This window comes from Dendrobates tinctorius, unplaced genomic scaffold (assembly GCF_039654945.1).
Source record: "Dendrobates tinctorius isolate UK_male_01 unplaced genomic scaffold, ASM3965494v1 ptg000107l, whole genome shotgun sequence".
Lineage (NCBI taxonomy): Eukaryota > Metazoa > Chordata > Amphibia > Anura > Dendrobatidae > Dendrobates > Dendrobates tinctorius.
This window is the reverse complement of record NW_027361775.1, coordinates 2,019,638-2,044,599: the sequence shown is the minus strand read 5'-3', so window position 1 is coordinate 2,044,599 and position 24,962 is coordinate 2,019,638. Positions and strand designations below refer to the sequence as shown.

General features: G+C 43.6%; 1 protein-coding gene across 8 annotated transcripts in view; it reads right to left on the bottom strand.

Moving 5' to 3' along the window:
- DST (dystonin) overlaps positions 1-24,962 on the bottom strand; it is a 732,471-nt gene that overhangs the window by 40,667 nt on the left and 666,842 nt on the right. For all 8 annotated transcript variants that reach the window (XM_073589123.1, XM_073589125.1, XM_073589124.1 and 5 more), the window contains 8 exons: positions 17,202-17,345; positions 16,788-16,976; positions 16,577-16,706; positions 15,703-15,866; positions 5,592-5,754; positions 1,602-1,756; positions 1,449-1,523; positions 397-414 (listed from right to left, as the gene is read on the bottom strand). In XM_073589123.1, coding sequence (XP_073445224.1) covers positions 397-414; positions 1,449-1,523; positions 1,602-1,756; positions 5,592-5,754; positions 15,703-15,866; positions 16,577-16,706; positions 16,788-16,976; positions 17,202-17,345 — 1,038 coding nt within the window. The remainder of the gene's footprint in view (positions 1-396; positions 415-1,448; positions 1,524-1,601; positions 1,757-5,591; positions 5,755-15,702; positions 15,867-16,576; positions 16,707-16,787; positions 16,977-17,201; positions 17,346-24,962) is intronic.

Sequence of the window (24,962 nt, the reverse complement as noted above, 5' to 3'; positions counted from 1 at the left end):
TGTAGGTTACATTTTTCTGTGAATATAACGATTTGGTTGGCGACTACTATGACTTTCTGATCCTCTAATGCCATGTGAATTGATTGTTCATCGTGCTGGCAATGTCAGATTTCTTGCATGACAAAACCATGACAATCCATCTGAGCCACCAAATTACCATGGAAGAGAAGTTGGAAAATACTAATCCGCATGCAATGCACATTTACTACGGAGACCATCCTATGGCTACAGAACTACTGTTCAGAAGTAACGCAAGGTGACAGAAAATGTTTGATATCCGCTGTGTAAAGACCCTCCACCAAAGCAATGATGGGACGTGTAGGTTAGGGTCAGGTGACATGGAGCAAAGCTTAGATGACCATCTATATACATTGGAAACATTTTACTGGTTTATACCTGATTTCCAAGGAAGAACTGATTGCATAGAAAAAAATGGAAAGAAAATAACGTTAGTACATGGTTTTCTAGTAAACGGTTTCAGTTTTTGGATAATATAAATAATTGCATATTAAAGAGTAAAAGTAAACGTTTTTTAACCAAATTTTTTCCAGAATTTAAAATGATGAAACTTTGCAACTTGACTGAATTCTCTTCAGATTTTAGCAAGCCCACGTACTTTTGGTAATAAGCCAATAGGTTGGACCCGTCAGTCCTCTACAGTATATCTTCAGGATATATTGTAAGGGCTTACAATGAGAATAATGTTTAATATAGTAACTTTACAGAGGAACTAAACTTTCAAATTTTCTTTTTGGTCCAGAGTGGAAAATTATGAAAATATGCAAATCACTTTATTAATGGATTTATCTTCATTCCTATAAAAGAAAATTACATGTAAGTGGCTTCCAAACCCCTACTTTTCCCAAGTCTATTTGTCTGCCTATAGCTGCATTGATATCAGAACGTACCCATTTAGATTACTGATGATAGCAGTGAAAGTGTCTGCACCTGTGTCATCCTCTGAGTGTTGTGCTGCTGAAGGACATTGTTCTGTTAAGCACAATTCTCAGAGGAGGAGATAGTTGCCGTCCCATTCACTGCCATCATCTGTACTCCAAATGATTTTGTACGGATATTAATGAAAGCAGCCAAACTCACTGGTGAAAGGCATGGATTTTTTTAAAGGAATGAAGAAAAGTCCTCTAATAAAGCGATTTGAAAAGTTTCATAACTTTACATGACAGGTGAAGGTCCCACCTCTCGGCTCATTACCAGGAGAATGTGCGCCTGCAAAAATATCCATAAAGATCAAAGCAGTTGTACCCGCACACATCGCCATTGAAGTTGACAAGCTGCTAAACAAAAGTTTCCAAAATGCAAACAAAAAAATGGCAGAAAGATTCTGGCTACCGGTTGTTAATTAAGCTCTTTCTACCGTAAAATGGAAATGTTCCTTCCCAACAATGCGTGATAATTGTGTCATTTGACTAAGTAATGCTTTTACTTACCCTGTATTTGTTGTCCCCAATTTGCTCCACTTGGAAACGTTTGGCACACTTGCATTTTGCCACTTGTCTTGTAACCTGGAAAAATATAAATTATATCCTATTTCTTGCGCACATAAAATATTTTGACTCTTTTGGACATTAGGAATGAAGTACCTCATCTTCAATTTTGTCAGCATCGGTTACAGGCTTGTATGCATCCTTGTTGGGGTGAAGGGCTGCCACAAACTCATAGTAGTCAATGTAACCATCACCATCCCGGTCAAAGATGTCAGCCACAGCGCTCATCTCCAGACGACTAGTGGGGAATTCTAGAAAAAAAACGAGTGGCGCATCATTAATAAAATACTTATGATATATTCCAAAACAAACTATGGCAAAATATTTCACCATAAGACAATATACAGCATATACAGTATATGAATTCTTAAATCATTATCAAAAGCAAATGCAGTCATTTCTCTACAGAACAGGATGCAACAACTGTTAATTGGGAAAAATTGCATTATATTCAGAGGTCAGTAATCTAATAACAAGGAAAAATTAAAATATTACATTAGAGAAGACGATGACATCAAAGTTCTGTGCACTGAAGAACTGTAATGTGGTTAGCGAGTCTATACCAATGTCCCGAAATAGGATTTCAGTAATGACTGTTTGTAGTAACCAATAGGATGATCAACCCAATCACAAACTATTTCTATTATCAGATACAAGATGAAAATAATGTGAACTAAAGGCTAAGTCTGGAAAAAATAATTTTTCATAAAAATGTGTCTCTGACACTCTACTGTCACTTTAAACAAGGATAAACATGTTATTGTACAGATGTATACACACTAACCGTTCTACAACTTTAGTTAAAGGGCTTGTCGCCTTTCAAAAAACATTTCATTTTCTTATTACTTACCCCTCTCCAGTGGCAAATTTCCACCAATGCCCCAGTCTCTGTTTGTCTGCAGTGCTGACATCACGTTCACATAAACACAGAGCTCAGCAGCTTTGACTGTTCGGATGACACGAGCTGCTGAGCTCACCGATTGTGTGAACGTGATGCAGCCAAACACAGAGCTAAGCAGCTTTGTCTGTTCTGATGACACAGGCTGCTGTGCTCACTGATTGGCTGCAGTGCTGACATCACATTCACACAAACACAGAGCTAAGCAATGTCCAATTATTACCAAAATTTGCCAATCCTGGTGTTCTGTGGCAAATGCCAAGTGTTCTGCACGGTGTTGGGCTGTGAGCACAACCCCCATCTGTTGCTGGGTTGTTGCCCTCCTACGGCCCCCTCCACGTCTCCTGGTGTACTGGCCTGTCTCCTGGTAGCGCTTCCAGCTTCTCGACATTACGCTGACAGACACAGCAAACCTTCTTGCCACAGCTCGCATTGATGTGCCGTCCTGCACATGTTACCACGAGTGTGAAACCACAACCAACATTCAAAAGTGACCAAATCAGCAGCCAGAAAGCATTGGTACTGAGATGTGGTCTGTGGTCCCCACCTGCAGAACCACTCCTTTATTAAGGGTGTCTTGATCATTGCCAATAATTTCCATCTGTTGTCTATTCCATTTGCACAACAGCATGTGAAATTGATTGTCAAACAGTGTTGCGTCCTAAGTGGACAACTTGAGTTCACAGAAGTTTGATTCACTTGGAGTTATATTCTGTTGTTTAAGTGTTCCCTTTATTTCTTTGAGCAGTGTATATATCAGCATATAAGAAAAAGTAGTACTGCATACAATCAGAATTGTGTGCAAAACATGAGGTAAGTAGTAGTATATATTAAGGTGCAAGTGCATAAATAGAATGCTTGAAGCAAATGAGGTAGAGGCAAGCAACTGAAAGTGCAAGTGTCTAAATGAAATGCCAGTGCATTAATAAATCATCACATACTCATCTGAGACAGCAGAGGATATAAGCCATGAGAGAAGTATTGTGCAAAACTAAATCATACATAGTGATTAAATTGGGCTTCCAAATGTGGCTATCAAAGTGCGGTTACCTCATGTACGTATGAAACAGCCCCCAGGATGCGCCCACCCCTTTTGTAATAACCGGACATTGTTTCGGTTATTTTCTTCTTTCTTCTGTCCATTACAATTCCGAGTTGTCCTTCATGACTATCCATGTGTACACAGCCTGTGGGTATTATTGAATTTTCCTCACATTCTTGTTATCCCACATCATCTATTTAGGTGTACTTTTACTTGAGTTCCTTGTTTAAACACAAAGCTAAGCAGCTTTGTCTGTTCTGATGACACCGGCTGCTGTGCTCACCGATTGGCTGCAGTGCTTACATCACGTTCACACATAAACACAGAGTTCAGCAGCTTTGACTGTTCTGATGACACAGGCAGCTGTGCTCACCGATTGGCTGCAATGTTGTTGACGTGACATAAGCAATGCAGATCAATAAAAGAGACTGGGACAATGTCGTACAGCCAGCACTGGAACTGGAGCGGGAAAGTAATAATTAGAGATCAGAGCAAGTGCTCGTTATTTGAGTTAGCTCATGGTGCTTGGGTATGCACTGAGTAGGGCAGGTGTGCTAGTGAGATGTTCAAGTCCCTGAAGCTGCACATTTCGTGACTGTTATAGAGCCGCAAAAGATACGGGAATTGCCCGTGTGTATCAGGCAAAAAACATGTAGCCTCTGGGACTAGAACATGTCACTCAAGCACCTGGGCTACTCAGTGCATAACCTAGCACCCTTCGAAAACTCGATGCAAGGGATGACGTGACCGACCTATCTAGATCCGGACACGAGTCCCTTACTGCACAAAACGGGACGGGTGGACAGCTCCCGCTGACACGGAACGGCACGGCCGCAGGTGTGCAGAACCTGCGACACGTGATCGCTGGAGGAGGGGCCAAGGCAGGGCCAGCTGACGGTGCTCCTGGAACAATCAGCGGAGCACCGAGGGGGGACAGAATGGGGAGCCGACAAGAGTGTAGACAGAAGAGTTACCGGATATAAGCAATGTCAAGAAACCCAGCGGGCAATACCAGAGCTGAGGGAACAACCGGAAGGGAAGTCAGTAACCAAGCCGGGGTCAGAAAACCAGAATATTCAGACAGAACCTAATCAACAGGCAAGTGCAATGTGGGGGTCAGGCCGAGTCAACAACGGGATATACACAGATGAGGTAGGCACAAAGCACAAACACACCAATGTACAGAGGTCACTTAACTCAGCCGTTAGAGTAGCTATCTCTCGAAACATGTCGGTATTGTGCTGCCTTTCAGCCACCGTCTTACCCCCAGTGTGACGTCACGCTAGCCCTGCCCCCATCACACGCTGAGTCCCTCAGCGTTGCTCTCGGCCGGAGCGCGCGAGGCAGCCTCGGTCTCCACTTCCATACGGATTAGCAGCAGCAGCCGCCCCAGCCCCCACGCTGAGCACCCAAGCCTGCCTCACTGAGCACTGGCCCTGCAAGTAAGTGCACCAGAATCAAGCACCCCGTTCCACTAGTGGGAACAAGCTGTCACTAACGCTCATTCACTTTGCAGGAACTGTGCCATCATTTGTTTTGACAGGATTAATCATTCTGACCTCGCCTGTTGAAATTGGCATACAGTAAGGTCAGCATTCAGTTATCATCCCAAACATCTATTTATCCCCCTCTTTTTTTTATTTTTTTTATTTTGGTGTTTCATTTTATTTTTCAACTATTATATTTTTTTACATCAAAAACAGGCTGCAACATTCCAATCTTAATACCTAGCAATGGCTACATTTACAGCATGTATTTTATATGGTTCTGATTTCCTTAAGTGAGTAAATCAAGATTAGTTCATTTTTTTTTTTTCCTCTGAAACACACTAACAGGCTCACCCCCATTTAACCCTATATTATCTACTCAGCAGTTTTGGCATCCAAATGCAAGGCAATATACATCTATGACAAGGTGAATAGTCTCAGGATACTGCTATACATCCACCACCACGTGATTTTTTCACACACCAGCAAGTGAGTACTCAGTTATATTATTTTTTCATTTCCCAGTATAGCGCGGTGTATTTCTTTTCTTATCATTTACATCTAGTTATGAGTTTTCAGCCATTTCCAATTTTGCAAGGGAGCACCAACTTAGCAGCACCTACAGTTACATTATATAAAACCATCTTTGTGGCACTTACTTGAAGAAAGAATCCCTTCTATAAATTCTTGTCGTGTTATTTTTCCATCCTGGTCTTTATCAATTCTACGGAAGAAATCCATCACTCGAGATTTTTTATGGTTCATCCAGCGCATATATTTCTTTCTCCAAATGTCAAAATCGAAATTGGCAAATTCTCGTAGCTGAAATGAGAAGGCCTCTCTTTAGCATACACATTGACTGACAATTGAAGTGGATGAGGATATGTTTTGGCGCTCTAAGGGTGCATTTACACTGGCTGGTAGCAGATGTTTAAATAACCACCAAATGGCTGCTTGCAAGCTGAGGGCAGCCTTCACATCTTGTTGAGGCGGAACGCATTTCCTTGCACACAGAAAGATTGTATGATGATATCATGGATTTCACCACCATATGTGCTGTTTACATTATTTTTAAGCAAATGTTTTGCTTGTTTGTCAAGTGATTGTTAGCATGATTTGACAGGTTGATAATTGCGAGATGAGAATTCCAGTCCAGCATCATCAGTGTAAATGCATGTCTTAAGATTTAAATTTTGACCAGGATATTGTATTGTTACCCACAATTTTCTGGGCCTTTATTTTGAAGAGCCATAAAGGGAAACTGTCAGAGGGTTTTTGCTATTTAAACTGAGAGAAGCATAAAATAGGGTAAGAGAGCCCAATTCCAGGGATGTGTCACTTAGCAGGCTGTGTGTTGTAAGTTTTAATACAATCAGTGTTTTATCAGCATTATCATTACAGGACTAGGTCCCACATGCACAACAGTCCAGCTAATCTGTATAAGCCTGCCCCCACGACTGAATGGCAGATCGGTGACAATGTACTGTGTGGAGGGCGGTTATTCACTGCTCAACATTCTGACTACATCTACAGCAGAGAAAGGAAGATTCTATCAAAATTGCACCAAGCAGCCCAGTAAGTGATACACTACTGTAATCAGGCTCTCTGCACCTACATTATGCAACTCTCATATTACATGGCAAAAACCTGCTCACAGATACCTTTTAATGTTCACAGTTAATTTACAATAAGTAAATATATTAAAAAGGTCCCCTGTTTTTGTCTTAGAGGATATCCTATAAAATAAATATCTGTACATACACTACCGCACCTTTACCCATTATGCACAAAACCTTTGTCACAGGACTTCTGAGAGACTAAGGAACCACCTTTTACATGTCTGCTACAGCATAAGGAGTAAAGTCCAGGGGCAATTTGAAACTCTGAGGAAAACACTTACAGAAAGTACAGAGCAAAAATTACAACAATACTACAACCAACTATGGACCTTTCTGGTTCATAACAAGGAAAAGAAACTACACAGATTGCGCCTCAATTCAGGACTCTATACAAACAGATACAAAACAAATCCAAAACCTGACAACTTGGACAACCACTCCATTCCAGACACAAAAGCATCTAACTGTGTCATCAATCTCTCAGATTATAAACCCAACAAAGTGGAACTGGCCGTGCTTTCTAGAGGACTCTCATTTTGTCCCACTAAGGCCCTAGATAAAACTGAACTCTGCAGTGATATGGAACATTATTTCAGGAGACTGCGCCTGAGAGAATATTTTAATGATACAGAAGATTCAGAAAACACTCAGACCGAAGGAAAAGGGATCCTACCAACAAAGAAGCAGTCAGACTGGACACCTCCACCTGGACGCAACGCTCATTTGGATAAATATATAGACTCATTCAGACATTTGATAAAATCCAAAATCATAGACACTAACAGGAGACAAGCATCCAACATCAGTGCCCAGGAGAGAAAGGCCATACAGTCTTTAAAAACCAACAAAGATCCTGTGAACCTATGATCGCGTGCTTACAGGAGACACATCTCACTAGAGACACTATGCACTGGTTGTCAAGAGCCTGGATGTTAAAGACATATCATTCTACTAATTCCTCGTACTCCAGGGGGGTGTCAGTCCTAATACACAAAAACACACATTATGAAGAGCTGGGAGTGCATGTAGACAGTGAAGGGCAGTATGTATGGATTGCTTGCAGATTGTTCGGACACAAAATGATTTTAGTGGCTTTATATATCCCTCCACCTTACTCTAAAAAGAAACTACAAGCAGTAATGGAACTGACGGGCAGATGGGGGGAGACTCCATTGTTGATTATGGGAGATGTTAATAACACTATGAATGATTTTTGGGATAAAGTACGACCGGCAGGTACGGAAGCTGGACAGGACAGGATGACTGCCTTTGGCAAGTATGTAGGGGAAATTGGGCTGGTAGGTCTGTGGAGAGTACGAAATGAGGGTAAGAGGACTTTTTCATGTCATTCGGCAACACATGGAACACTGTCGAGGATAGACCTGGCTTTGGGGGATACCGCTATGGACGGGATGGTGGGGGAGGTGGAATACCTACAGAGGACTCTCTCGGATCATAGTCCTATGGTGGTCACGCTTCTGGTGAGATCTGCTCGGGGTCAGAGGGGAGGTTGGCGTCTACACCCGACGTGGCTTAAAGTGGTGGACATGGGTGGCATAACCAAAGAGCTAGAGCACTTCTTCCAAATGAACGAAGGGAGTAGTGAGGCCACAACGGTATGGGATGCCATGAAGGCATTTACGAGGGGACTTTTTATAAGTGAGATTGCGAGGTGTAAGACCAAAACTAGATTGGCAGATCAACAAATAAAGGATGACCTGACAAGAGCGGAGGCAGACATGATTTTGGCGCCAACGAGTGAAGCTCACAATAGACTAAAATTGGCTCAGGAGGCAGTTGATAAACTGCACATGATGCAAGCTGAGAGGAAAAGGGCATTTCAGCAAGCTCAATTCTTTGAAGAAGGAGAGAGAGTAGGTCACTTGTTAGCGGTGATATCTGCGGCACAAAGGGAGTCTTCCAGGGTGTATAAACTGAGAGATCAAACAGGGGCGACTGACAGACACAAAGGACATACTGGAGGTCTTCAAGGCATATTACATGGCACTGTACACTTCGAGAGAACGGGACACAGAGGGGGATGTGGAGAAATTTTTGGAAGGCATTTCACTACCTAAATTGTCTGAGGAAGATAGGTTGAGGTTGGAAGAACCTGTGAGTGTTAAGGAGGTGGAATGTGCAATACTGTCTATGCCCAATAACAAATCACCGGGAGCTGATGTCTACCTGGGGAGGTGTACAGGGAGTTAGTGGAACTGCTGGCTCCGAAATTGAAATCTGTGCTTGATGAGGCTTTAGTGATGGGGGCACTGCCGAGATCAATGGAGGAAGCGGTGATAGTAGTTCTGCCGAAGGAGGGAAAAGATCCCATGGATGCGGAGTCGTACAGGCCCATTTCGTTGTTGACAACGGATGTCAAAATACTCGCTAAGATCCTGGCCACCCGGCTCACCGGGGTTGCGCATACCATTATACACGAGGACCAGTCGGGCTTTATGCCTAACCGCTCCACGGCTGTTAACTTAAGAAGATTATTTCTTAATATGCAACTGCCTGCTGATAATGGTGGCAGGAGAATAGTGATGTCATTGGACGCTAGGAAAGCATTTGATAGCGTGGAATGGCAATACTTATGGAAAATCATGGAACTGATGGGATTCGGCCCCGCGTTCATGGCCTGGGTGAAGTTATTGTACTCATCCCCAAAGGCGGTAGTTAAGGTGAATGGAGAACAGTCCGGGATGTTTGACTTGCATAGGGGCACAAGGCAGGGGTGTCCGCTGTCCCCGCTATTGTTCGCGGTGGCAGTGGAGCCCCTGGCGGCCAAGATTAGAGCTGAGAGGGGAGTGGTCGGATTTAAATTTGGGAAGCTGGAAGAAAAAATATCATTGTATGCCGACGACATCCTGTTGTTTATGGAAAGTGCAGGAGAGACACTGGGGTGCGCGATGGATGTAATTAAACAATTTGGGAGCATTTCGGGACTGGAGATAAATTGGCACAACTCTTATGTCATGGCTGTGGATAGAGCAATAGAAGCGGAGGAGATAGATGAGAGGGGGAAACAACTCCAGCTAGTTTCACAGTTTAAATACCTAGGGATATGGGTAGCTCTTCCACTGTCCCGATTCACGGATCTGAATTTGGTTCCTCTGCTAGAGAAATTTAAAGGGAAAATAGGTGCATGGTGCAAATTGGCTTTAACAGTAACGGGTAGAACTAACCTGATTAAGATGGTCCTTATGCCACAACTAATGTACGTTTTGCACAATTCGCCGATATGGCTACCAAAAAAACGGTTTCGGGGCATTGATTCTATCTTCAGATCCTTGATATGGGGCAAGAAGCAGGCACGGATTAAATTTGGAACTCTGCAAAAAGGAAAGGAAGAGGGAGGACTGGCCGCACCAAATCCATGGGTCTATTTCTTGGCAGTACAGGGCCAGCATGTCAGGGGATGGAGAGAGCTCGATTGTGGAGGAGCAGCTCACCGGGTGCTGGTACATGTGACGGGGAGACGCCCACTTATCCAGGGTCTAGAGGATGGTACCTTTAAGAAACTGGGAGCACCATATCCTACCATAGGCATGATTCAGAAGGTATGGGACACCATTAAAAGGATCAGAGGGGTGGATGAGCTGACTAGGTACTCACCGGTGTGGGACAATGAGCATCTGCCGTAACTTAATAAGCTGCGTCAAATGGGCAATTGGAAGGCGAAAGGAGTAAGATATGTGTGCCAGCTGCAGAGTGGAACGGACCTGAAGACCTTTGAGACATTGAGAGAGGAATTTGATTTGCCTTCGGTATGGGGGTTTCAATACTATATGCTTCGACATGCTTGGAGGGCACAGTGTAGATTGGGAGCCATGACGGTTCAGGGCGACATTGTACTAGAATTTGTGTGTATGAAAGGAGGGACGAGGGGAGTTATATCGAGCATATATCATGATCTACTACACTCCTATCTGGGGGACAATCACTTCACTGCAAAGAGTAAATGGGAGAGGGAGGTGGGTACCCTCACAACAGAACAATGGGAGACTATTCTTGAATATGTCCCGAAGATCTCTCTAAGCGAGCAGGCACGGCTCTCCCAATTATATGTAATACATAGAACATACAAAACACCGCTGGTCCTATTCAAGGCGGGCTTGAGGGGAGACTCTAGCTGCCCTAGATGTGGCACAGACCAGGCCGGACTGTTACATATGTTATGGTCATGTCCGCGGCTGGTGGCATACTGGCTGGTCGTTATCAACAAAATTGAGAGAGCTTATGCATGTACGCTCGACAGGAATCCAGTGCTGTGTGTTTTGGGGGAGGTGGATGGGATACCTGTCTCAGAACATTACAAAGTGGCAATAGCGAGGTTGCTGTATGTGGCACGCAAACTAATAGCACGAAAATGGAAGGATTCGGAACCCCCCACTAGGAGGGAATTTATTGCTCAGACACGTACGGTAATGCATTTAGAGGAAAGCATTTACAGGCGAAGGCATGGTGAAAGCACTTTCGAAAAAATATGGTCCGCCTGGATGGCGGTGATATGATTGCTAAGACTCTCAAGTATACCCGGCATAAGGAGTATTGGGGGAGGGGGGGATGGCTTTGATTGTATTACTACAAGATATGTGAATTGTTACATGTATATTGATATCCACTGTTTATTGTTTAAAATCTTTTGAAACCTAAATAAAAATAACTGGTTTAAAAATAAAAAAAAAAAAAACAACAAAGAAATCATCATTAAACCTGCTGACAAGGGAGGTGCAATAGTCATGATGAATACGTCAGACTACATGAAGGAAGCAAACAGACAACTTATGGACACACGCTACTACAGAAAATTGGAGTCGGATCCTACACAGTACTATTACAAGGAACTAAACAAGTTGGTATCTTGCCTGCCTGACCAGTCCATAAGAGCCGGCGATGACTTGATACCAGAGAGTCCAAGAATATGGACATTCTACATGCTTCCCAAAATCCACAAATCTGGAAATCCAGGAAGACCAATTATTTCATGTGTGGGCACCCTTACTGAGCAGGTATCTGGATGGGTAGAGGGTATTCTTAAACCACTGGTGAAGGATACATTCAGCTACATTCAGGACACAACTGACCTATTGAATAAACTAGCAGCAATAGGTCCTCTACCAGAAGGAACCATCCTGGCCACCATGGATGTGGAATCTTTGTACTCTAATATCCCCCACCAAGATGGATTAAATGCCTGCAAATTCTTCATGGAAAACACAGGGACTGATGCTGATGCTGTGGTGAAACTTATAAAATTCATCCTCACTCACAATTACTTTGAATTTGACAACAAGATCTATCTACAGGAGATTGGCACAGCTATGGGAAGTAAAATGGCTCCACAGTATGCAAATCTTTTCATGGCAAAGCTTGAAAGCGACTTTTTGTCCTCATGCCCCATCAGGCCCCTGGCCTACTACCGCTTCATTGATGATATTTTAATCATCTGGACGGAGTCTGAGCAACAGCTAAAGATGTTCCACGAACAGTTTAATCAATTTCATCCCACCATCAACTTAACACTCAACTACTCCAGCACTGAAATTAACTTTTTGCACACCATCATTAAGCTAAAAAACAATGAAATAGAGATATCCCTGTATCAGAAGCCAATCGACCGTCCAACATACCTTAAATGGGACAGTTTCCATCCAAAACACAAAGAACTATATTATCTATAGCCAAGCCATCAGATACAATCGTATATGTTCCAACCCCATGGATAGAGACAAACACCTTGGTCGCCTCAAAAAGACCTCTTTGAATCAGGGCTACCATCCAAGAACAATTGAAAACCAAATTACAAGAGACACCAGAATGTCAAGGAATCACCTGCTACATTTCAAAGCTAAAGAAGAAAATAACCGGGTGCCTCTAGTAGTCACCTACAACCCAAATCTGGAAGTGCTAAGGGGAGCTGCACGGAAATTACAACCTTTACTACAAAAAGATGACCGATTACAATCCATTTTTCCAGACCCCCCACTACTGCGCTTTAGGCAGCCCCCAAATCTAAGAAGCATCATTGTCAGAAGCTCCCTGTCCTCTCCAACAGCTGCAGGAACCTTTCCTTTCAACCACAAAAAATGTAAAACCTGTCCATTTATAATGACCACGGACACGATAAAGATCCCCAATTCACATCAGGACTACAAGATCCCAGGTACTTTCAGCTGCATTACATCTAATGTGGTGTACTTAATTATTTGTACTAAATGTCCAACTGGAGGTCTGTATGTGGGGGAGACAGGGCAAAAGCTTAGAACAAGGATGAATGCTCATTGTCACACAATAAGAGAAAAAAGAATGGACCTACCTGTGGCAAAACATTTTTGTATGCCTGATCACAACAACACCATGGATATGAAATTACTGGTATTGAAAAGTAACTTCACATCTCAGAGAGACAAGAGGGTTTGGGAGTATAAATTTATGACGACTTTTGTTACTCTCAGTGCTGGAATGAATGTGTCGCATGGATTTATGTCTTTTTACATCAATTAAGGAATTTGCTCCTAACCTTGTGGGGGCATCACAACACACTAGGAGACCCCAATCAGAGAACAATAAAACATCCAGACTACTTATCTATGAACTGGTCCAATATTTATGTTTCTCCCTATCCCATAATGATACAGGAAAGATGTATATCTTTGTACCGTGTTAGCCAGTAGATAGAAAAATATTCAGAATTGAGAGTCCTCAGTGGTTGATACCTTTTAATGGCTAACTGAAAAGATGGTAACACATTGCAAGCTTTTGAGACTACTCAAGTCTCTTCATCAGGCATAGACTAATACAAAATCTGAAGAGTCACATATTTATGCACAATACAGCAAAGAAAAAATGCAATAGAGGAGACAAGTGACGTGAAGCAGAATTATGATTATTGGAGAGGGAGCCATTAAAAAGGTATCAACCACTGAGGACTCTCAATTCTGAATATTTTTCTATCTCATAATGATAATTCTGCTTCGCGTCACTTGTTTTATCTATTGCATTTTTTCTGTGCTGTGTTGTGCATATATATGTGATTCTTCAGATGTTGTATTAGTCAATGCCTGATGAAGAGACCTGAGTAGTCTCGAAAGCTTGAAATGTGTTACCATCTTTTCAGTTAGCCATTAAAAGGTATCAACCACTGAGGACTCTCAATTCTGTACATACACTACAATCTTTTGGGCTGAATGCTTCCCTTTAAAACAACACTGCCTGCAATCATACAAGATTTTGCCGCCCTTTTCTCAATGGATGTTATCTACTACTTCTGTGGCATGTTTGTAGACTTTAACGCACCACTCCAGCAGAACCTACACATAGTATTATACTTACCATATGCCATCTTTATCTTTTTTTGGCACCACTCCAGTCGGTCTTCTGCTGATTGTGACCTGCCGAATCGCTCCAGTGTTTGCTGGGCAAGCCGGAGGTCATAACTCAGTGTAAATAGAACGAGGAGGCCAGAACGAGGGACTCGTAGATTTCAGAGCTTGTGACCGTTACCTCTGACTTCCGATCAGTCAGAAGTTGGGGTCAAAATATGGCGGCGCAGATCAATGGCAGCAGAAGATGGCCGCTGGTGAGTATAATACTAGGGTCATTGCATTATTTTCACCACTCCAGCAGTGAAAAAAAAAAAACCGCTAGAGTATATAAAGAACAAAAAGGAAAAAACAGTTCACCCTCCTACTGCTTCAATTGGTCCCAGAGGACGTGATCAGCGCAACTGGAGGTGCTCAGACAAGGCAGAAGAGGAGGATGATCCAGCTCACAGGACAACAAGTTTCAATAAAACATCTAGTTTCTTTACTCAAAAAATGAGTTAAAAGCAGGTGAGTGTTCCGATATACTGTATATTTAGAGATATTTGGAGCTATAGTCCATGATAGAAGAAATGGAGGAAGAAATTAGATATTCTTTCCAGACCCGTTTCAAATGTCGCACATGATCTTCATATCCAGTTTAAGAACATGTGCGACGTTCGAAACGTGTCTAGTAACAATATCTATTTTCTTCCCCATGTTCCCCCATTTCTTCTATCATGGACTATAGCTCCATATATCTCCAAATCTATATCTGAACACTCACCTGCTTTTAACTTATTTTTTGAGTAAAGAAACTAGATGTTTTATTGAAACTTGGCGTCCTATGAGCTGGATCATGCTCCTCTTCTATGTTAATCTAAGTATATACAGATGCATCTCAAAAAATTAGAATATCATGAAAAAGTGAATTTATTTCAGTTCTTCAGTCATTACAAACTGACTGATCTATTTCAAGTGTTTATTTCTGTTAATGTTGATGATTATTGCTTACAGTCAATGAAAAGTGTGAAGTATCCACAATCAATGATGGTTTGGGGAGACATATCATCTGCTGGTGTAGGTCCACTGTGTTTTATCAAGACCAAATTCAGCAAACCCATCTTCCAAGAAATTTTAGATCACTTCATGCTTCCCTCTGCCGACAAGCTTATTGGAGATGGAAATTTCATTCTCTAGCAGGACTTCTCACCTGTCCACACTGCCAAAAGTACCAATACCTGGTTTAAAAACAACTGTATCACTGTGCTTGATTGGCTAGCAAACTCGCCTGACCTTAACCCCATAGAGAATCTATGGGGTATTGTCAAGATGAAAATGAGAGACACCAGACCCAGCAACGCAGTCGAGTTGAAGGCTGCTATCAAAGCAACCTGGGCTTCCATAACACCTCAGCAGTGCCACAGGCAGATCGCCTCCATGCCACGTCGCATTGATGCAGTAACTGATGCAGAAGGAGCCCCGACCAAGTATTGAGTGCATTTACTGAATATACATTTCAGTAGGCTAACATTTTGGATTTTAAAATCATTTTTCAAGCAGGTGTTATAAAGTATTCTAATTTACTGAGATAATGACTTTTGGGTTTTCATTGGCTGTAAGCCATAATCACCACCATTAACAGAAATTAACACTTGAAATACATCACTCTGTTTGTAATGACTCTATATAATATATGAGTTTCACTTTTTGTATTGAAAAACTGATAAAAATTAATTTTTTGATGTTATTCTAATTTTGTGAGAAGCACCTGTATATAAGATATCTGGAATCCACTGTGTTACTGAACGAAACAAAAGATTATAATACATTGGTATATATGGTACCTCCTCCAGTCTATCCAAGGCATCATTCAAGTTTCTTCTCCTCTCTAATGCCAAAAGCCAGACTTGTTGCCATTTGCCGACCAGTAAATTGACTCTTGGGTTTTTAGTTTCAATTGAGGTTTGTGAACCAGATGGATACAAGTTAGGAGTTGGTGAACGTTTTCCTGTTAAAATGCAGAATGTAATTTAAAAAAAATAAATAAAAAAATCAAAATCAAAAATCAAACAAGTACAGTAACTTTGCAACATGTCGTATCAGAGAAATCTGCTTCTTACTCCACCAGGACTGATGTTTCACGCTTAATTTATGGGCAAAATCAGTATTCAGTGAAGAAAGATGTTCACATTACTGAGATAAGAGGCAGCAGCTGGGGCATTTTAAAATTCTACAGGGGAAGGAGCTACAGGCAGACACAGACATTCTGCTGCTTGTTCCATATGGTTTCATAGATGTTTATGAGCACCAACTGCCATCTCCTATCTCAGTAAAGAGAAAGTCTTAATTCAATGACAGATTTTACCTGTGATTTGAGAACTTTGAGAATTAATGATCAGTCCAGGAGAAAAAATAAGTGGATTTCTCTGCTAAGATATATTACACAATTTCTTATTTTTACCTGTACTATTTATTTTTGAGAAAAAAAACTGTATATGAAAACAGTTACCTACATTTTTAATTTATCACATAGGTAGTTAGCTAGATAGATACTTATGAGGAACATTAACTATCAAACAAAAAGTCCTCATGTAGGCGCTTCCAGGACTGATGTAATTCAGGAAACTGATTACAATCTCTTTCCTATAGTTATAAGCAGTGGGGCTTTAACTACATAGCTAACTATAGCTATGATTTCTGTGGGTCTTTAATACTTACGGTCTGTTCTTCCTTTGCCTAAGACAGGGATTTGAGATTGACCTGACGTAGACTCTGTAGCTTTCCTCTTATAAGTCTTTGTAACTTTATCTACATCTGGCTGCTTCCTAGTCATTTCTTCCATAAAACTCTGTAAATGACAAGAGTTAAATAAAATGTGGCAGAAAATCAACAATGGAGCACATAATTTAATTAGGAGAAATTATTGTACCTGATGTTCTGCAATCAGAGCTTTAACTTCATCTATCTCCTCCGGGATGTCCTCCTTGTCTTTTTCGTTCAGTGTGGTTTCTGCCCATTGTAGCCACTGGAGCAAAGACTCCAGAAGCTCCTTTTTGGCTATTAAGTCATCCAAAGCAACAGTCAGCCTCTGTTGATGCTGTTTTGCCCATGTTAAGACCTAAAAATTAAAGCACAAAATACCTGTGATTTTTCCAATTTCTCCAGTCGTCTACCTTTACATTCAGCCAAATCGACCACAAATTAACACCAAAACGATTTCTGAAGCGTGAAGAGTTCATTTACAGTAGAAACAGTATTTTATAAATTTCCTCACCCATTAGATCCATCCAACTTATAAAACAAGTCACCATGACCACGTACAGAGATGACATGCACAAGTTACCTCCTCAAATCTGGCTCTGATGATGGTTATCCAGTGCTTTATTGTGGTAATAGAATCCGGGTGACAAATTGAAAGAATATCTTCTCCCATACTTGCTCCTTTATTCAGTTCAGATCTTTTCTCCTCCACTTTTCTCATAAATTCCTTAAAACAAGGCAAACGAAGATACAGCATGATGACCACACAGACAATGCTGTATTCTACATTCTGTACGGACAAAAGATTTTCTACAGTATCAGGAGACCATCATATGCTGTGAGGACTCCAGGAATAAAGCTTTCTAATCACTACCATTTAGGAAAATAGTGTTTCTCTATCGCTTCATTGGGGGACACAGGAACCATGGGTGTGTGCTGCTGTCACTAGGAGGTTGACTCTATGCCGTAAAAAAAATGTTAATTCCGCCTCCGCAGTATACACCCCCCCCCACGACCAGCTGTAGGAGAATCAGTTTTTGCTTAGTGTCAGCAGGAGGTGGACAGGGGTCTCTCTCCAGACCCATACCTACCTCATTGTGCATCGTTCCCTTTTAGGTAACCATTGGAGGGATACAGAGTGGATCTGTCACTACTGTATTCCTGCACAGGAGCTATGAGCACGGCGTGAACTGCCACCCGGTATCCTCATAGTTCCCGTTTACAGGGTGAGCAGAAAGCAAGGGGCTGCAGCATTTTTACCCCTCTTTTGCTTATCGTTACAGGAAGAAGGAAGAAGATAATGGATGGCACCTGACAGGTTTACCTTTTCGGAGTAGAGGTAGGGGCATGAAAGGTCTAGACCCCGGCTCCACGCAGAACCCAGCGGTTCTCTCCTTTCCCGCGTTCCGGTGCAGCGGGCCATCTTGGTGTCCCCCTCTCTTTTTTTCACCGGGTCCGGGGCGCGAAAAATCCAGCCCCTGGCTTCACGCCAGGCCCAGCGCACGCTTCCCCCGGCAGCAGGTCCCAGCGAAGCACTTCCGGGGTAGGCTCCGCCCCCTAGCATCGTCTTCCGGGACCGGCGCCATCTTGGCACCCCAGGGGTCCTGGAGCCTGGTTCCGCCCACCGGCTTCTGGTGGGCATATAATGCTTCTAGACAGTGGCAACGGCTGTCCACGCTGCTCTCTCTCTCTCCTCTCTCTTCGGGTCGGCGGTGTTTTCTCTGAAGCGGATCCAGTTGGCCCTTCTGACGGAGTATCGGGGACACAGGACACCGGTACTGTGAGTTGCTGCGCTACAGCTGTCACTCTCTCTATCTCTACACAGCTCTTTACCCCCCTAACCGCCAGCACCAGTTAGTGGTCCCATTCCTCCTCCTCTTCATCTGCTACCATGGTTAAATACTTTGTATGTACCTCATGTAATGGCAGGCTTCCTTCAGGTCAGTCCTTCCCTCTGCGCCTTGACTGTAGTAAACCCACTGTATTATCTACGCAGGAAAGCAGGAGCAGCCCCCCTTCCTTTCCTGTCAGAACCCCTGCAATATCTCAAGAGGCTGATGATGCTGCCTTGCCCGCCGCCCAGGGGTCATCTTTTGCCTCAGGAAACAGTGAGATTTCTTGCCCAGATTGGGCTTCCTCCTTGTCTAAATCCGTGGCCGATCTTACCAAGGTGTCACAGACCTTGGTAACGGTACTCGACAAATTGCCACTTCAGAATCTAGTGGCCTTCGGCACGCCAAAGGAGTCCTTTTTGGGTCTTCTAGAGGCCATAAGAGGTTCAGACAGGACCACCAGCCCAGGTCCCCTTCTCGCTCAATCTCACCATCAGAGTTTGGCTGGCAGTCTGCATCATCCCGATCCTCCTCCCCAGAATCAGGCGAGGCGTTATCAGAGACACCCTCAGAGGAAGGTTCAGAGTACAGGCCAGAGCATTCCCAGGACATCAAGGATATGGTCCAGGGCCTCATTGCCACGGTCAATGAGACCTTTAACATTCAGGACTCCGCATCGAAACCCGCTGCTCAGGCGTTTTCGTTTAAGCGGCATAAGTCCCTCTCCAAAGTCTTTGCTTCCCACACAGATTTTGAGGAAGTGTTGGCCAGGGAGAGGGAGAATCCGGCTAGGCAGTTCTAGAGAGGAAGTAGTTTTGGGACCCTGTATCCCTTCCCTCCGGAACTCACCGCCAACTTGACAGCCTCCCCTTCGGTGGATCCGAAAGGGGCGAGACTATCTACCAACACAGTCCTTCCACTTGCCAGTGGGGCAGTCTGTAGGGATCCTAATGATAGGATGGTGGAATCCTTGGCAAAATATGCCTTTGAGGCAGCAGCCGCTATATTATGTCCGGCCTTTGCCTCAGCTTGGGTGTCTAAATCAGATACAAAATGAGCCAAACAACTTAGACAGGGCATTCTGGCCGGGGCACCACCGACAAAACTAGCGGGACAGATCTCACAGGCAGGGGGGTACATGGTATCGGCAGCCTTGGACACCGCGCCTTGTGCAGCTCAAGCGTCCAGTAACAATGGTAGCTGTCCGGCGGACTGTCTGGCTAAAAGCCTGGCAAGCCTATTTATCCTCAAAAAAAAAAAATCCCTTACTGGTCTTATTCTTTTTCAGGGTTCCCACCTCTTTGGTCCAATGTTGGACCAAATCATTAAGGACGCGATCGGGGGCACAAGCTCTCTTCTCCCTCAGTCCAGGTCTCGCAGATACGCCCTGAAACGAAAGGCCCAACCTTTTTGTTCCTTTTGTCGTACTCCGACGACAGACGCCTATGCCCAGGGCTCACAGAGATCACAGGCGACTAAGGACAAAAAAGAAAGTGTCTTTTCGGGTCACCCCTTCATGGTGTTCCCGTAGCTCCCACAGCAAATCTGCCAGGACTGGGCCAGGCAGATCCTTTTTAGCCTGACGCTTACAAGGATCCCAGCTTTTTTCCCCAAGTTAGGAGGCCATCTTCTCTTCTTCAGGGACATTTGGCTGAGTTTGGTAGAAGACACTTGGGTAAAATTAGAATTAGTCTTACCGGTAATTCGGTTTTTAGGAACCTTCCACGACAGCCATATCGGAGGATGTCTCCCCGCTCTAATAAGGGACAGGAAATGCACAAGAGGTTAAATAACCATCCCCTTCCTGCTATCTCCAGTGTTTTTTCTGGACACACTACCATGTATAGTTACCACCAAGGTGTAGGAATCATCCAATAAGAGTATCAGATAGGGAGGGAAATTAGTGCTGTCGTGGAAGGTTCCTAGATACCGAATTACTGGTAAGACTAATTCTATTTTCCCTAGTCACCCTCCATGACAGCCATATCGGAGAAATACCAACCACTAATTTCTTAGGGAGGGACAACAGTCTGCAGAACATATCTGCAAAACGTTAAATCCCTGTTGAAATGTAGTGTCTGGTGTCTGGTGAATGTATGTACAGACGACCAGGTGGCGGCTCTGCATATCTGCTCAGAAGATGCGTTCCCTCTTTCTGCCCATGATGTTGATACTGGCGAGTAGAGTGGGCTTTCAGAGATGTAGGAGGAGGAACGTTCTGTGACGAGTAGGTGAGGCTGATAGCTTGCCTGTTCCAGTTCGTGATTGTAATTTTAGCCGCCTTTTTGCCTTTATTCCAACTGGAAATTTGAATAAATAAAATCTGGTCAATCCTCCAACTCTCCGTCTGCTGGAGGTAGAAGAGAACTACTCTACAGACGTCGAGGGTCTGAAAGGCTTCTTCCTTCATGTTGGAGGGGTGGTTTGTACAGAAGGAAGGTAATACAATGTCCTGGAACCTATGAAAGTTTGAGACTACCTTAGGCATAAAGAAGGGATTTAACCTTAGGAAGATGCTATCTTCCGTGATGGTCAAGTGTGGCTCCTGTATTGAAAGGGCCTGTAATACTCCTATGCGCTTTGCGGTAGTAATTGCTACCAAAAACAGTTTTTAGTGTTAAGTTTTCCAGAGCCGTGGAAGACAGTGGCTCAAACGGTTCCCTGGTCAAGCCTTTGAGAACTAGGTTCAAGTCCCACGGAGAAACTGACTACGGAGTCTGGGACAGATTCTAGTTGCTGAGGTTATGAATCGCTTGATCCAGCGATGGCTTGCCAGATTTTGATTGTAAAATGAACTAAGAGCTGATACCTGTACCTTTAGTGTACTAGGAGTGAGCCCTAAAACTAAGCCGTCTTGAAGAAATTCTAAGATCTGTGTAATATTAGGATGGAATGGGTCCAGGGCACTTAGGGAACACCAAGATGCGAACATTTTCCAAATCTTCCCATAAATGGCGCTAGTCATCCTCAGCCTAGAATGGCCAGTGGCCCTGTAGAGTTTGGATCACTTCCTCGGAAAGGCCTCACTGTACAGATAATGGACTTACCTGGACGCACCCAGACCAGGATTAGAATAACCGAGATACATCCAGCATGTTGTGTGCTCCTCCTCCCCTCGGTCCACGGGTGGGGGTCATTTCAATCACCCCTCCCCACAGCTGAATTCCCCAGCTGCTCAGCGGCTGCCCCTGCACACTCGGCGGTGCTCCATTCTGGTCCCGGCCCGCCTCAAGCTGCTTAGCGGCTGCCTGACGAGAGCAGCCACGCTCAGCCCAGAAGGGCCGGTGGCTGGGGCCCCGGACCGTGCCCGCAGTCCGGTAACTGCAGGCCGCGTGTGCGTTCCCGCCCGGCACACAGGTGGAAGGCAAACAGGAAATTCTGCGCCAGTCCCGACGCCACCTCTGGTGTGCACGTGCGCCTGGATCGCATGGGGAGCAGGACGCCAGGGAGCTCCAAGAGGACCCCGGCCGCACAGCACCGCCCCGCCTTACTCCGCTGAGGGGGCGAAGGAGGGGCGGGCAAGGGTCCCGAGTTAACACCAAAGTGGAGACGGGAGCAGTCATCCTACGGAGAGCAGAGCCCCCGACCATTGACTGCCCGGCGTTACAGGTATCTGATGTTGTAGTGCCTCCGGTCACCGGCCACGGCAGCACTAGCATGCCCCATAAGGGACAGGAAAAACACTGGAGATAGCAGGAAGGGGAGGGTTATTTAACCTCTTGTGCATTTCCTGTCCCCATTAGGGCGGGGAAACATCCTCCGATATGGCTGTTGTGGAAGGTGACTAGAGAAAGAGGTGGTATCCACAGGATACAAAACAGACTTCAACTCGATTGCGCAAGACCGTTTTTTCGTATCCCGGCCACCAAGACACACGTCTCTTGCTCCGAGTTTTTTTGCAGCCATCTCCTCTCTCCTCAGCTCAGGATTAATCATCCCCGTTCCCGAGCAGGAGCGTTTCACAGGTTTTTACTCAAACTTGTTTGTGACACCAAAGAAGGATGGCTCAGTTCGGCCGATACTAGACCTCAAGAGGTTAACCCCTTAAGCCCCAAGGGTGGTTTGCACGTTCATGACCGGGCCAATTTTTACAATTCTGACCACTGTCCCTTTATGAAGTAATAACTGAAACGCTTCCATGGATCCTGGTGATTCTGACATTGTTTTCTCGTGACATATTGTACTTCATGTTAGTGGTAAAATTTCATTCAAATAACTTGCGTTTCCTTGTGAAAAAAACGGAAATTTGGCGAAAATTTTGAAAATTTCGCAATTTTCCAACTTTGAATTTTTATGCCCTTAAATCACAGAGATATGGCACACAAAAAACTTGATAAGTATCATTTCCCACATGTTTACTTTACATCAGCACAATTTTGGAACCAAAATTTTTTTTTGCTAGGAAGTTATAAGGGTTAAAAACTGACCAGCGATTCCTCATTTTTGCAACACCATTTTATTTTTACGGACCACATCACATTTGAAGTCACTTTGCGGGGTCTATATGATAGAAAATACCCAAAAGTGAACCATTCTAAAAACTGCACCCCTTAAGGTTCTCAAAACCACATTCAAGAAGTTTATTAACCCTTTAGGTGGTTCACAGGAATTTTTTGAATATTTAAAAAAAAATGAACATTTAACTTTTTTTCACAAAAAAAATACTTCAGGTTCAATTTTTTTTATTTTACCAAGGGTAACAGGAGAAATTGGACTGCAAAAGTTATTGTGCCATTTGTCCTGAGTACGTTGATACCTGATATGTGGGGGGGAACCACTGTTTCGGCGCATGGCAGAGCTCAGACGGGAAGGAGCGCCGTTTGACTTTTTCAATGCAAAATTGGCTGGAATTCAGATTGGCGCCATGTCGCGTTTGGAGAGCCCCTGATGTACCTAAACAGTGGAAACCCCCCACAAGTGACCCCATTTTGGAAACTAGACCCCCCAAGGAACTTATCTAGATATGTGGTGAGAACTTTGAACCCCCAGTGGCTTCACAGAAGTTTATAACATACAGCCGTACAATTAAAAAATCATATTTTTTCCACAAAAATGATCTTTTCACCCTCAATTCTTATTTTTCCAAGGGTAACAGGACCCTAAAAGTTATTGTGCAATTTGTCCTGAGTACGCTGATACTCCACATGTGGGGGTAAACCACTATTTGGGAGCATGGCAGAGCTCGGAAGGGAAGCAACGGCATTTGACGTTTTTGGCTGGAATTGAGATCGGACACCATGTCGCGTTTGGAAAGCCCCTGATGTACCAAAACAGTGGAAACCCCCCACAAATGACACCATTTTGGAGACTAGACACCCCAATGAACTTAGCTAGATGTGTGGTGAGAACTTTGAACCCCTCAGTGCTTCACAGAAGTTTATAATGCCTGGGCGTGAAAATAAAAAAAATCGTATTTTTTCCACAAACATGATCTTTTAGTCACCAATTTTTTTATTTTCCCAAGGGTACCAGGAGAAATTGGACCCCAAAAGTTGTTGTCCAATTTGTCCTGAGTACGCTGATACCTCATATGTGGGAGAAAACTACTGTATGGGCACACGTCGGGGCTCGGAAGGGAAGTAGTGACGCTTTGGAATGCAGACTTTGATGGAATGGTCTGCGGGTGTCATGTTGCTTCTGGAGAGCCCCTGATGTACCTAAACAGTGGAAACCCCCCACAAGTGACCCCATTTTGGAAACTAGACCCCCTAAGGAACTTATCTAGATGTGTGGTGAGCACTTTGAACCCCCAAGTGATTCACAGAAGTTTATAACGCCCGGGCGTGAAAATAAAAAAATCATTTTTTTCCATAAAAATGATATTTTTGCCCCCAATTTTTTATTTTCCTAAGGGAAACATGAGAAATTGTACCCCAAAAGTTGTTTTGCAATTTGTCCTGAGTAGGTGGATACCCTACATGTGGGGGTAAAACACTGTTTTGGCGCATGGCAGAGCTTGGAAGGGAAGGAGCACCATTTGACTTTTTCAACGCAGAATTGGCTGGAATTGAGATCCGACACCATGCTGCATTTGGAGAGCACCTGATGTGCCCAAACAGTGGAAACCCCCAATTCTAACTCCAACCCTAACCCCAACACACCCCTAACCCTAATCTCAGCCCTAGCCCTAACCCTAATGGGAAAATGGAAATAAATACATTTTATTATTTTTCCCTAACTAAGGGGGTGATAACGGGGGGTTTGATTTACTATTTATAGCGGGTTTTTATGTTTGGTAGCTGTCATACGCTAAAAGACTCTTTTTATTGTAAAAAATGAGTGCTATAATTTTTCCATATTTTGACCCACCGAGTCATGTGAGGTCTTATTTTTTGCAGGACGAGTTGACATTTTTATTGGTATCATGTTCGGGCACGTGACATTTTTTGATCGCTTTTTATTCCGATTTTTGGGACGCAGAATGAACAAAAACCAGCGTTTCATGAATTTCTTTTGGAGGGTGTGTTTACACCGTTCCGCGTGCGGTAAACTTGATAAAGCGCTTTTATTCT